This window comes from Vigna unguiculata, chromosome 3, assembly GCF_037176805.1.
Source record: "Vigna unguiculata cultivar grain cowpea cultivar isolate G323 ecotype 2 chromosome 3, ASM3717680v1, whole genome shotgun sequence".
NCBI classification, from domain to species: Eukaryota; Viridiplantae; Streptophyta; class Magnoliopsida; order Fabales; family Fabaceae; genus Vigna; species Vigna unguiculata.
Window position 1 is genome coordinate 42,053,531 of NC_140794.1, and position 13,789 is coordinate 42,067,319.

A 13,789-nucleotide genomic window follows, 5' to 3' on the forward strand; every position below is an offset into this window, starting at 1 on the left:
TCAGACAGCATCGACAGTGATGCAACACACACTCCCACGGAACATGCAACTCATTCCTCTATCTTTTCTTTTTACCCTTTTCTTTGCATTATCATTCCACTTATACGTGGAGTAAATTATCACTCAATTATTCAAATTAAGGTTGTTTTCAGTGTGCTCCTCCAAGTTGCCCAACGATGTGGCAATTCCCTGTGCCACAAAGGAAAGGAAAATGATGCGATATAGTGCTCCTAACTTTTTGCAATTGCGTGTGCATCAAACGAACGGATCCCTTTTATTGCTTCCAGCTTTAGTGCTCCTACTACTACCTTTTTGTAGTTACAATTTGTAATATAAATATGTCATTGAAAAAATATGAAACAAACATCAATAAGATAGAAACTATGATTCGGGCCATTTGCTTCAACCTTTTGGAGGTTCTGATTTGCTTATAGGTTATTTTCGAGGTAACCATTTGCTTTAACTTCTTCGTGTGCTTTTGTAAACTTTTTGAGTAGGACGAAAAGGTTGCCGCACCTTCTCTATTTATGCTGTATAAAAAAAAAATTCTGTGTTATATTAGTCGTAACATAATATCTATGAAATTTTATTATGTGTGTGAATATTTATAAATATTTACAAATATCTTTATTGTTTATTGCAAGTTACTACCATGATCATCTACCTAATGCATCCTAACTCATTTGATGATGAAGGAACTGTGTCGTAGTACGTTCAATCTCAACTTACCTGATACATTCTAACAGGCTCAAATTGAGGTCAGAGATTGTGTAGTGATAGGTTTGATCCTTATTTACCCAATAGAGTCTCACTTGGTTGAAGAGTGATTAAGAATTTTATGATACAAATATTAACAATATCTTGCTCAAAAAATATATAGAAAAACTTTATCACAATTATTATCACATTTAAACTGGAATAAATACATACTTTTGAACAAATGTGTGCAAATTCTAATACAAGTAAATATGATCCAACAATCATCATTTAATGGAATAAATGATAATGTGAAGTCAAAAAATTATGGATGTGGTCCTTACTTTTAGAATAAGATCGAATGAGCCCAATTAAGGAGCTTGGCTATTAACCAGACTTGTTTGACCAGGTAAAAACACACAAAATGTGTTAGCATGTAGTTGAGATTTCTTAAGAAAATCATGTTTAAGATAAATAAATAAAATAAAAACTAGGTGTATGAGTTGATGATGATAAAATAAAATTCGTACCCCGGATAAAATTCATAATAGATATTGAATAAATATTTTTAATAGATAATCATAAGATTAACCCTTAGATACCATTATTTGTTAATGAATTTTACATGAGTACTTTTTTGCCAGAGAAATATATTAATTATTGAAAAATTATTTAGAAGTTGATTTAATATTATATTTTTATTTAAATTCATGAAATTAAAGTTATTTTAATAAAAATAATTTCTTAAAACATATAATGTTTCAATGATTATAATAAGAAAAATGAAAAAAAAAATTATAATAATAATGAGAATAGAATCATTGTCCAACAAAAGGTAAAAGACCTTGTTTTCCTTCTGACGACTATATTTTCTTTTCCTCAACATGGCTTTTTAATTCTTATAAAGAATTATGTTTGAGAGGTAAGCACTATGAGATCTTGCAAAGAACTCTCCAACTCCTTAACATAGAAAATCTAAACATTGAGGAATTGAAGAAGATCATAATCAAGTAAGATTATTAGGTCAATGTCACAAACTTAAAATATGAGAGACAAAAGTTTGATTTAAACAGACATCCCTAAATAATTCAATCATTAGAGATGTTGCTTTGGCTTAAACAATAAGATCAGAGGTGTTGAGCAAACCTGTTATTATCCACTAAAAATATATGGAAAAAATACGTATTTGGTCCCTCAAGTTTCATAAAAAATTGCAAATGGTCCCTCATCAAAACTTTGTCACTGTTTGGTCCTCATACTTTCGAAATCACTAGTATTGGTCCCTTAGTTTGGACTGTGTTTAAAAACGTGGCAAACGATGTTCCACCTCAACAGGAGAGATTTTGACACATATTTTAAGATATGTTTGACACGTGTTATTATTATTTTACTTAAATGAAATATCAAAACGTGTGTTTTGCGTTTTTAACCTACGTTTGTTTTTTACCTGTGTGAATTCAAAGACCACCACTGGAAGAATGAATCGTGACCACCATCGTTAGGGAGAACATTCATCATCGCGCGCAACAAATAAATTGTTTCGATAAAGGTTTGTAGGTTGTAGAGAAAGCTGGTTTGAATTGCGTTATTTAATAGAAGTGGAAAACCTTGCAGACGAAGGTCATTTTGTTCGATAAAGTTGTATCCCTTTGGTGAAGAACAAAAACGAAGGTATGGATTTTTTGATTTGAAAGAGGCGTTTAGTTTAGTTCGTTCAGTTGATTTAGGGTTTGTGTGTTTGTTTTCACAATGGTTTGTGTTCACTGCCATTATGGTTTTATTTCATGCATTTAGGGTTTCTATTTCTTCCATTTATGCTTTGAATGGTTTGTATGAATTGTTGGGGTGATCAATTGCTTGAGTTGGTGTCAATATTTGGGCTAACTAAAGTGTACCTTTGTTGGTTTTTCAGAGATGGGTTTTTCGATTGCGTTTTACCAATAGGAAAATTTGAATCCTTTAAAGGAAGGTTTCTAAGATACCAGGGAGGGGAAGAACATGTGGTCCATGGAGTGAATGCTGATAGGTGGTCATATTTTAAGGCATTGTCCATCTTAAAGGAGGAATTTAAATATGACGGAATGGTGAAAGTGTGATTGAAGCCTAAAAGAGGTAAGATGAACAGAGATTAGAGGCCTCTGGTAACAGATAAAAGATGCACTTGAATTGTCTGACTATGCTAAAAGTAGAAAATAAGAGGTCCAAATTTATGTAGAACATGTGGTTAGTATTGCTGAACCAATTGAGTTTATTGAATGGACACAGAGTGGTACAAAGGGTGGTGGTGGTCAGGAGGGAGCTATTGGTGTTAATGAGATGGTTGGTCAGAAGGTTCATGTTGGTGATGTTAATAGTGACATGGTTAATGAACCTGAGGATGGGATTGATGTAACTGGGGATGTTGATGTTCAAGCTCGGGATCATGATGAAGTTGTTAATGAGGATGCTCACGGACAGGCTGGGTTAAATGCTATTGTTGTGGGTGATGTAAATGTGGTTGCAGGTGTGGATGTCCAAAGTGGTGATGATAGTGCAGTTGAAAGTGGATATGAAGTGTTGGATGAAAGTGAAGAAGAACTTCATAGAGACAATGATGATGGTTTTGGATGCAATGATACATCACACAGGAACATAAGAGATGTTCTTCAAAGGTGGTCTAATATGAGAATGAATAGGAGAAAAATGAAGCCTTCAGCTAGTGCAAGTGCTGGTGGTTTTGAAACACCCCAATTTGGTGGAAATCATGAGATGGATGCAATACATAGTACAAATGAATTAGAAAGTGATCTGGAGTGTGAAGGGGAGGATGTGTAGAAGAACCTAATGTTTAAAGCTGACGATATGGGAAGAGACTTCAAATTCTGCTTAGGAATGGAGTTTTGTTCCTTTAAAGAGTTTAAACAAGCTCTCAAGGAATACTCAGTATTGAATGGGAGAGAGGTAATTTTTCTTAAAAATGATGACATTAGAGTTAGGGCTATTCGTAAGAAGAAATGTGATTTTTTTATTCTATGTAGTAAAGTTGGAGGCAGTCACACATTTCGAGTGAAAACATTGGTTGATTCACATAGTTGTGGGAGGGTATTTACGAATAGGAATGCAAACAAGGATTGGATTTCAAAAATTATCGCTGACAAGTACAAAAATGTTGGCAAAATGACTGCAAATGAAATTATAGATGACATAAAGAAGACATACAATGTTGGGATTAGTAGGTGGAGGGTTGTGAAAGGAAAACAAATTGCCATGGACATTGTAGAAGGGGATGGGGAGAAGCAATATAGCTTGTTGCATGACTATGTTGCAAAGTTGAAAAGAGTGTCTGCTGGTACAACATGCAAGATTAAAATTAATCCTCCCCAACCCACCCTACAACCACGTTTTGGGGCTTTTTACATGTGTCTAGAGGGGTGCTAGAAAGGTTTCATTAATGGTTGTAGACCATTTATAGGTGTTAATGGTTGTCACCTGAAAAATAGTTATGGAGGGCAATTGTTAGTAGTTGTTGAGAGGGACCCAAATGACCAGTATTTCCCACTTGCCTTTGTAGTGGTGGAAAATGAGTGTAAGGAGACCTTGAGATGATTTCTTAGTCTCTTGTTGGATGACATTGGGGATGTACAATCTAATCGCTGGGTGTTTATTTCTTATCAACATAAGGTAAATTTTAAATTTGTATCTGTTTATTTAGGCACATTGTATCTGTATCTGAATCATTTTTTTGCTGTTTTGTAATTATTTGCAGAGGCTAATGCAAGTGTTTGACGAAATCCTACATAGGGTGGAACATAGATTTTGTCTAAGACACTTGTACAACAACTACAAGAAGAATTTTGGAGGAGTGTCTTGATTAGAAACCTCATGATGGGGGATGCCAAAGCAACGTATTACCAAGGTTGGAAAGCTAAAATGGAAGACTTGAAGTAGGTGAATCTTGTTGCATATGAGTGGTTAGTTGCATATAGGTGAAAAGAGTGGCAATTAGATTACTGTTTAGAGTGGTGATGGCATTTTTGAAGTCACTCAAGGATTTACTATGGAGAAGTTGGTCGTTGACCTTACAAATCATAGGTGTTCTTGCTATTTTTAGAACTTAGTAGGCATTCCATGTAGACGTGCCATTGTTGCTATTAACTACAAGTTAGAACAGCCTGAAGATTGATTTTATAAAAGAGAGGCATATGAAGCTTGTTATGGGCCTCATATTTCACCCATTAATGGACAACAACTATGGCCAAAGACAAATGCAAATCTCTTATTACTTTTTTGTATTCCCCTATTCCTCGGATATAATTCGATCCTTCTACGGCCAAATCTCAATTTGTGGAAAACCTTCGATGGCTTCCTTATGAAAACATCAATTTGAATTTGGGTATAGACGATCTCTCTTTTTTCTTCGTAATATTGACCACATTTCTGATCCCTATTTGTATTTTAGTGGGTTGGTCTGGTATGAGAAGTTATGGGAAAGAGTATATTACAGCATCTCTAATTCGTGAATTTCTAATGATCGCCGTGTTTTGCATGCTGGATCCTCTACTATTCTATGTTCTTCCCGAAAGCGTTGGCTTTCCCAATTCATTCGTGAATAAGAATTCAAGGGCTAGAAGCGCTTCTAGCTGCTTCTTATTATTGTGGGTTAGCGTGGCGGAAATGAACGAGCGAGATGAACGTGCTATTTTTAAATCGATTGATAGATAGCCTGATCCGTTCTGATAGATCGAAAGAGTATCTATGAAATAGAGGGAATCCATCAAGAATAAGGAGAAATCTCCTTTTTCTATCTATTGAGAAGACAACTCTTCTTGATCCATCAGAAAGAAATCGATATGTATCTGATGGAGTCTACATCGTACGTAGAGCGCCCAAGCTTTAGGCCAGCTCAGTTCTCTTATCCATCGGTCCAATGCACTGGGCTCATCTCATGGATGGAGGGAAAAGCCAAAATGTAGTTGTGTTGTTGTTGTTCGCCGCCTCGACGCATTCCCTTCTCTCCCCGGCATTGTCCCACACAGAAAGAAAGAGCGCAGAGCCCCGGCCCGACCTGTAGTGTAGGTCCGCTAACGTAAAGCGAGGAGTTGAGCCTGAACTGGCGAACCGAAGTCACTTTCGGAACCATACTTCCTAAAGCTAACACATGTCCAGTCCAGCGGGAACGCGCAGCGCAAAAAAACGTAAGCTGCTATACTGAATCCCCCGCTGGCCATCGGGGACCAAGTGGTAAGGCCATGATCCGCAGGGGAACGGATCACTCATTCTTCCATTGGGGACAGGTGCACGAACGACAACTCCAAATGTCACACATTCGTCGCCTACTTACCGTTTAGGTGGCACCAGCGAGATCCAGCTAAGGTAAGGAACTTCGTGTCGCAGCTGCTCCACTCCGTCGCGGTCTCATGAACTGAACTTCGTTGCCTTCCCGCGCGCGAAGCGAATGGGCGCTGTGCTGTGGGTAAGTTTTGGGGCGGAGGGCGAAGAGAGACCACAAAAATGATTCATTTGGATCGACGAGCCCCAAAACTAAGAATCAATGGAATGTCTGTCTATCCATGAACATCTATTCTATCTGTATATCTAGGGGGTCTCTCTATACATAAAAAAGAGTTTTATGGCATGATATGATCGCCTAGCCGTAGCCGCATATTGAGCGCAGCGGATATGCGGGATTTCAGTTGGATCAGATCTTTCGCTTTGACAGAAGCTTTTGGACCTAGCGAAAAGGACTTTATAAGCCTTCGCGCAAGCAAGCGCGAGAGAAGCAAGCAAAGTAGAAGCTTTGCCAGAAGCAAGACGGGGAAGCAGAGCTGTCGTATAAGCGGTAGCTTCCCCCGACCTACTAAACAAAAATACAACAGTCGCAACCTACTTTGATTCAAAACAAAAGAAAGGCGAAGGGTTTGGCAACAAGCAAACGGCTTTCTATCATAGTTGTAAGGGTTCCAAACCTGAACTACTTAAGTAAAGTACCAAAGGCTGCTTTCGGTTGGTAAATGGTAAATAAGGGGGTTGTTCACTACAAGCTATCAGCGCTGTCTTAGATTGAACGTCGACTTATCTTATTGCCGTTCAATCTCTAAGGTGGGTTTACGCTGAGAACGGAATAGTGTTCGTGTCCAAAGGTGAACAACGCCCTAGCGTGCTTCTAGAGTTCGCTGCTTTTCCTAGGCCAGAGAAGGGCTTATACTGCTCGCCTTTGTTTGATATGTTCATTAAGTACCAATACAAACAAAAACTACACCAAAGTGGAAAGGCCCCTATAGAAGCTAGAAGTAACCTCTAGTAGTCGGCCTAACCAAAGCGTCACGACAACAGAAAATGACCCTTATGAATGGAATCTTAAGTGGGGGGCTTAGCCCGCCTGCCTACCAATCAAAGAGGCTGAGAGTAAGCGTAAGCTCGAAGAGCTTTCCTTCATTCGCTTCGCAGCAGCCGCACAACACATAGCTGGAAGTTAGAGGGCCCATACTACCTGCCTAACCCCTCGCTCCGAGGGACCGTAGATCGGAACGTTATAAAACCACCCCATTCATCTAAAAGATAGGGGAAGGGGCCTATGTATTTGCATGACTCCTGCGGATTTTAACCTATCTACACTCGGAGCCAATCTCCTATCGGTCCTGCCACCACGCCGCAGAACGGGAGCTCGAGTTTTAACCTATCTACACCCGCTTCCAAAGGCGACCCTCTCGAGTTTCCGGTTGTTTCCTAGATTGAAGTAGCCTTTCTTTCGTCGCCCTACCAAACGAAAGAAGTCGCTATCAAAAAGCTCGCCCTACTGAAGTACCTAAGGTGCGCTCTGCCCGGTGACTAAGAAATTGGTTTGCGCTTTGAAGTGATGAGGTCGCAAAGAGGGAAGTAGGGCTCCTATTGACTAAAGGTTTGTTCTTCGGTTTCCTTTAGAATGAAAGTCGCTATGAAGCCCCTACTACTTCTATTATATTATACTTACTTTGTTTGATTAAAAAGGCGAACCCCAACTAGTCGTATGGAGTGGGGTGCTTGTGGTAAGTTGCCTTGGATATGAGTCTTAGGAATTCCTAAAAAACAGGCAAAGTCCGGTATTTGACGAAGATCTTTCTATCAATAGATAGGATTTAGTGTTCGATATAGGGGATAGGATCCATCTGCTCTTTCTCTCTCCATTTTTTAGAGAGAGTAGATAAGATATAACGCTAAAAAAAAGGGGATGGATAAAGGATACATAGACATCTAAGGGGATGTCTATTCTATTCCTCTTGAGAGAGAGTAGAGAAAAAAAGATAGATGAACGAGATCTCTTTTTTCTATCTATCATTGATTCAATCTATGAATCAAGTCGAAAGACTTATTTTGGTTCCCCGAAGCCCCGAATGGATTGTGGATCGTTTCTACCAATGAAATGAACGCGGAGCCCGTTCCGAATGCTTCTCCGATCTGGAAGTTCTCGCGAAGAGAATAAGATGCTGCTCCCCCTCCCTCTGTCTTTTCTCGCTTTGCTAATCTTCCCTTCTAACGTGGGCCGGGCGCTTAAGTAGTTAAGGGGTGCGAGAGGAAGAAACCTAAGAGAAGAGCGTCTCCTCTTAGGTTTCTTTTTTTTCAGTGCAACACAGGAAAGCACCCTCTTTTTGTCATCCCCGCAGCTTTCCAGATTTTGTATTGAACGTATGGCGTAGCTAGGATCTTCAAATCATGTTTGAGCCTAGCCTATCCTATGTTCAAACCCACCCCCTATTTGATTTGATTGAATGAATAAGGCTGGAAAGAATGCCCGCCAAGTTCAGATAAGGGAATGCTTCCCCCAACCATTAAAGGAAAGGCTCGACGAAGGGAGATGCGGCAGGGGAAGGAAAACGCTTTCGGAGATCGAGATTTTTTTTTGTTTTTCATCGAAAACGAAGAAGGCCTACGGTGCGTGTTATCTGAAGGGAACACGCTTTTTCGAGACGTGGGATAAGGCTGAAAGCAGATGTTGCTTCTTGTTCCTTCCTTCTTCAACCATCATGACCATGGCCAGCTAGCCATCAGAGACCTTACGTTAACCTCTTGGTCTTCTCTCTTTTTTTTTCATTTCATTTTTTTTCTTAAATAATAAAAAGTAAAAAAAGGAAAATAAAAAAAAATTGTAAATAAAATAAAAATAAATAAAATAAGATTAAAACAAATAAAATAAAATAAAATAAAAATAGAATAATAATAAAAATAAAAAAATAAAATAAAATAAAAATAAAATAAAATGAAAAAAAAAGAAAAAAAAAAACATTATAACCCAAACAAAATTGGGCGTGGACAGTTATATTCTAAATTCTCAAGATAGTGAAGATATCATCTTCATGATGTAGACAATGAAACGTAATGTTATCATTAATTGGCTACATGATATCATTCAATATATGTGGAAAGATAAGATCAATAACATGCCTCTATCTTATGGTTTTTTTATAACATATTTTCTTGCATAAGATTTGATTTCACTTTAGAGGGTGACACAAAACTAGGGTGGTCAAATCTTTCAAATGAGAGATCTCTGAAAAAAAAAAATTGGTCAATTAAAGTGATGACAATATGACAAGGGTTATCTGGCCAGCAACATGATCCTTACAAATTAAATTGAAATAATTTTGAAATCTATGCGCCCACTTAAATATAACATCTTTTTATTAACTATATGCAAAAGTTTAAAAAGGCATAATAGTAGTATAGCTGTAAAAAAAATATTATTGCAACTAATCAAAATTATTTAAACTTAAATTTTTAAAATAATGATTTTATCATGCACAATAATTTGTAACTGAATAAATGTAAAATTTACATTTTAATTAAATTCTTTAAGTATAACAAGAAAAAAATACTAGCAATAATAACAATTATTATTATTTGAAAAACCTCCCACAATAATTTTTTTTTCTTCATAATGATAACAAGTAGCAACAAGGTGATGGGGAAAAAAGAGGTGAAAGAGCAAATTAAGACTTTTGGATAATTAATTAAACATCCTCATTGGTTTAGAGGTTTCCACCAGGAGACAAGGACAACTTTGGCTACATAAATTCTAAGAATTCCTCGTGAAAGTTAAAAAACAAAATATTAAAATTATATTTTATATTTATTCCATTCTTTGTTTTTAAATTACGTATCATATGAGAAACTTAACGATTTAGTTCCTATCCAGCTGTATAAAGTGATTATAATATGTTCAATTTGAACGCGATTATACTAAAATATAAGGATTAAACAAAAAATAAGTGTCTTATGTTAATATTAAGAGGGATCTGTTGTTTTTAGTCCTACAATAAATCCTAGTTATTTTCAACTTGGTTGCAACATTTTAACGGTCGATGATTACTAAATTAAACATGATGTCATATTCAAGATTTAACCTAAAAGAAATAATACAATAAAGAAAAATAATCTTTTGACACTTCACCAATCACTTGAAAATTCACTTTCAAAGCTAATGTGATTATTATAAAGGGTTTTTAAAGGTAATGTGGTTATTAGAAATTCTTAAATATATTTTTTAAATCTTTTAATTTTGACGCAGAATTGAAATATGTGTTTGTTTCAAATTTTATATATTTTGATTTTTAAATTTTAAATGTGAATGTTTTGAAAGGTAATGAGGTTATTAGAAATTTTTAAATATATTTTTAATTCATAAATTTTGAACAGAATTGAAATCTGTTTTTGTCTCAAATTTTATATATTTTGATTTTTAAATTTAAAAATGAATGAATATAATTTTTTTATCTAATAAAATTAAATTTGTTATTGATTAAATAATATTTAAAATTAACATTTGAGCGGAACATATAAAACAGGGTAAACACACTAATTTGAATTGTGTTTTGACACGTAAAAAATATTTATGCCATCTCTCTAACACTTTCAAAGTATTTACCCTTTGTGAAAGAAGATTTGAAGGATGTGTTCTTATTCCATTTCTTGATTTGCAACAATTTAAGGGAGAAGAAAGGGAGGAGAGTTATTAATACTACTCCTCTAAACATAAAGATTTGGGCAAAAAGCCAACTCTCATATGTAATTATTTTTTTATCCTTGCTTTAATTTAATTTTTTACATTATTTCCATGCAAAGATTACTTTTCATAACATTTAATTATTTTTTAAGTATGCTCGGGATTTTATACATGCTCTTTTAAGTTAAATCCATAATAAAAACATTAATCACAATGATAATTAATTTATAATATTTTTTATTTTATTAAACATCCCAATTTTAGCAGCTTAAAACTAATAAAAATAGGGAGTTTCATCATAGTTCCAAAATAGATAATCCAGTGTACACAATATATTAGTACAATCTTACAAAAGATATGACTATAAAAATATATCACTTATACACTTAAACTAAACTAATAAACTCTATACTTAAATTGACCACTGCTAAAGCTCCCACTGGAAACCTCCTTCTCAACACTAAAACGATGACTCTTTATCCTCCAGAAGCGCCTTTGACACTGCAACCACATTTGCTCCCAGCGAATAGGTGATCATCGCAAAAGGAAAACATACAACACGAGACAGACACACAAAAAGCAAGGGTAAGCTAATCTGATTAAAGGAATCATACAGTTCAATTATAAACATAAATCATGCAATCTCTCTCATTTTCACCAGAATCACATAAACCACCACAAACACAATGCAAATATATTACTCTAGACTCGATATTAGGATTATGTAAACGACATCGGATCTCTTGGTGGCATGCACCTATGACGGTTCCCAAACTCTGCAGAGTTTGGACACAAGGGGTTATCACCCAACCACTCCCAAGATAAGTCCCTTTCGCGTCTGTGACTGAATTGGGTCCACAAACTAGACTAGGACCTCCTGCTACTCCTCACGACATAATCCATTACATTCTACATGAGCCTTCATGGTTATTGGAGCGTCAGGATACCAACCAAAACTAAGTCCTTATGTCCTTACATACACTAAAACATTCCTCTTAGGATTTTCGCTTGAAATCCTAGTTCAACCACATATTCTCATATTCCAACTTCATGCAATTTCACCACACATATTACCAGTCATAACAATTCATGCATATCATAACTAAGTTCATATTTTAACATTCAAACATAGCTTCATCCATTAGAAACAGAGAAATAACACTCAGCTGCAGAGGTTCTCGCCCAAGCTAGAAGATCTCGCCCAGGCAAAAAGGCTCTCTCGCTTAGGCAAGGCATTCTCGCCTGAGCGAGGCTCGAAACAGAGAACAACCCAAACTCTGGGCAAATTCTCGCTCAGGCTAAGCTGTCTCGCTTAGACAAGAGTGACTCTCGCTCAAGCGAGACTGGCTCGCCTAGGCGAGATCTCGCACAGAGATAGGGGATGAGTTTCTGGTGTTTTCGCTCAGGCGAGAGCTGCTCGCTTAGGCGAAAATACCAGATTCCCAATCTGTTCTCACATGCAACATTCCAGAAATCTAGCACAATCCAATCATACACTCAATTACACAGTTCAAGCACTCATACAACACTCAATCATGCAATTCAAAGTCATCAGAATGATTTCTATACGAAATTCAAGTAAAACAGTTAGCTTCCCTTACTTGTTATCCTGTTTAGACAGCTTTATAAACGTCAATGCCTTAAAAACGTCAACACCTCTAACTCCACAAGATGCTCTATCTACACATAGAAACATCACAAGAACGATCACGACATACCGTTATGATCACTGATCAGCAGAGACTCATACTGATGATTAAAACGTCGCATGCAAGCGGAAAAAGGCTCCATGCAACAGAAAATAGAAAAAGACTAAAAAAGATAGCGAAAACTCAACTTACACGAACGGAGAAACTGGTCGGTCCAATTTGAAGAGCTCGCCGAGAGGATCAATCCTATGGTCTCGGTTCTTCAATCAAACGACCAGAGAGGCAGAACCTCTAGAGAGAAGTCAGAGAACTCTAGAAAAGTGGTTTCTAGAGAGATGGTGTGTTTTAAAATAATGAAACTCATTTATAACAATTCTATTTATACTAAAACCTTTTAATATTAAAATAATCGAGTCTCACTATTTTTAAACCACTATCACTTTTAAAATGCCATTTTCTAGGGTCTTACATTCTCCCCAACAAGACAAATTTTCGTCCCCAAAAATTCACTCGTCAGATAGAAAGAAAACCATGCTCTCCTCATGTTCTCTACAACAACCACCTATACATGACTGACTTAACGATTGCAACACCTAAACTTACTGAAAACTCTGCCTTTGTGCTAAGTGATGCATGTTTAACAATGTAGATTGGATTAGTCACTACTCTCTAAGCAACTCTCCAGCTTCTACCTTAAAACTTGAATGATCCTTTACACCTAACCAACCCACTTATGTTTGATATGCTTACTGACCTTCCATATGCTCTCCACTACTTCTGGTAGATTTTTACCAAAATTTAAAGATTTGCAACCGATCTCAACCTAAAACGTGATTGTTATCACTTCTCATCATCTAGTTTCTTCCTTGAGGTACCACTCATCTGACTTGATCACACACAACTTTATAACATTATTGACCACCCTATCCATCACCATCCGCATGACATCATGCTTCTCATACTGAGTTTGACCAGAGCAGCAGAGTCTATAACAATGTTATCCCACTTCCAGACTAGACCTTTCACTTGCGGCAACAACGACACCAAATTCTAACACGTCCTTAGCATTTATTAAACCACTAATCTGCAACCATCTCTCCACCAATTCTTATTCTTCATTATCGAACCAACCACTGCAATGCTCTTTCTGCTTAAAACACACACTAGTACTTTTCCACTTCTAAGGTAATAGCACAACTCAAAACCATAACTCGATTCATCTCTTTCGTTTCCTATCCATCTCCCTCTATGCAACTCCATACTTCTAGCTGTTGATGATCACTAAACATCTTTACAAATCATCATAACACTGACACGTCTATTATTTTAGAGAACTCACTACCACGTCAACCACCAGGTTATGAGTTAGATACCTCCTCGTCTCTTGTATTCCCACTATTGATAAGTATATCCCACCATTACTCCGCTGCGTACTCTGATCAACAACCATTTTCACATCTGATGTGTTTAGCCGCAATCGACCACAAAG

The 13,789-nt window shown here is 36.6% G+C and overlaps 1 protein-coding gene across 1 annotated transcript; it reads left to right on the top strand.

Annotated features, from left to right (window-relative positions):
* The first annotated feature begins 2,169 nt into the window (after positions 1–2,169).
* On the top strand, positions 2,170–4,999 carry LOC146887867 (uncharacterized). Its single transcript, XM_085670347.1, has 2 exons — positions 2,170–4,356; positions 4,442–4,999. The coding sequence occupies exon 1, from the start codon at positions 3,013–3,015 to the stop codon at positions 3,508–3,510; it is 498 nt and encodes a 165-aa protein (XP_085526473.1). The 5' UTR covers positions 2,170–3,012; the 3' UTR covers positions 3,511–4,356; positions 4,442–4,999.
* The last annotated feature ends 8,790 nt before the right edge of the window (positions 5,000–13,789 follow it).

Bases quoted from the DNA above. Each gene is read 5' to 3' on its own strand.
- LOC146887867 (XM_085670347.1), top strand. From the start codon at position 3,013: ATGGTTGGTCAGAAGGTTCATGTTGGTGATGTTAATAGTGACATGGTT.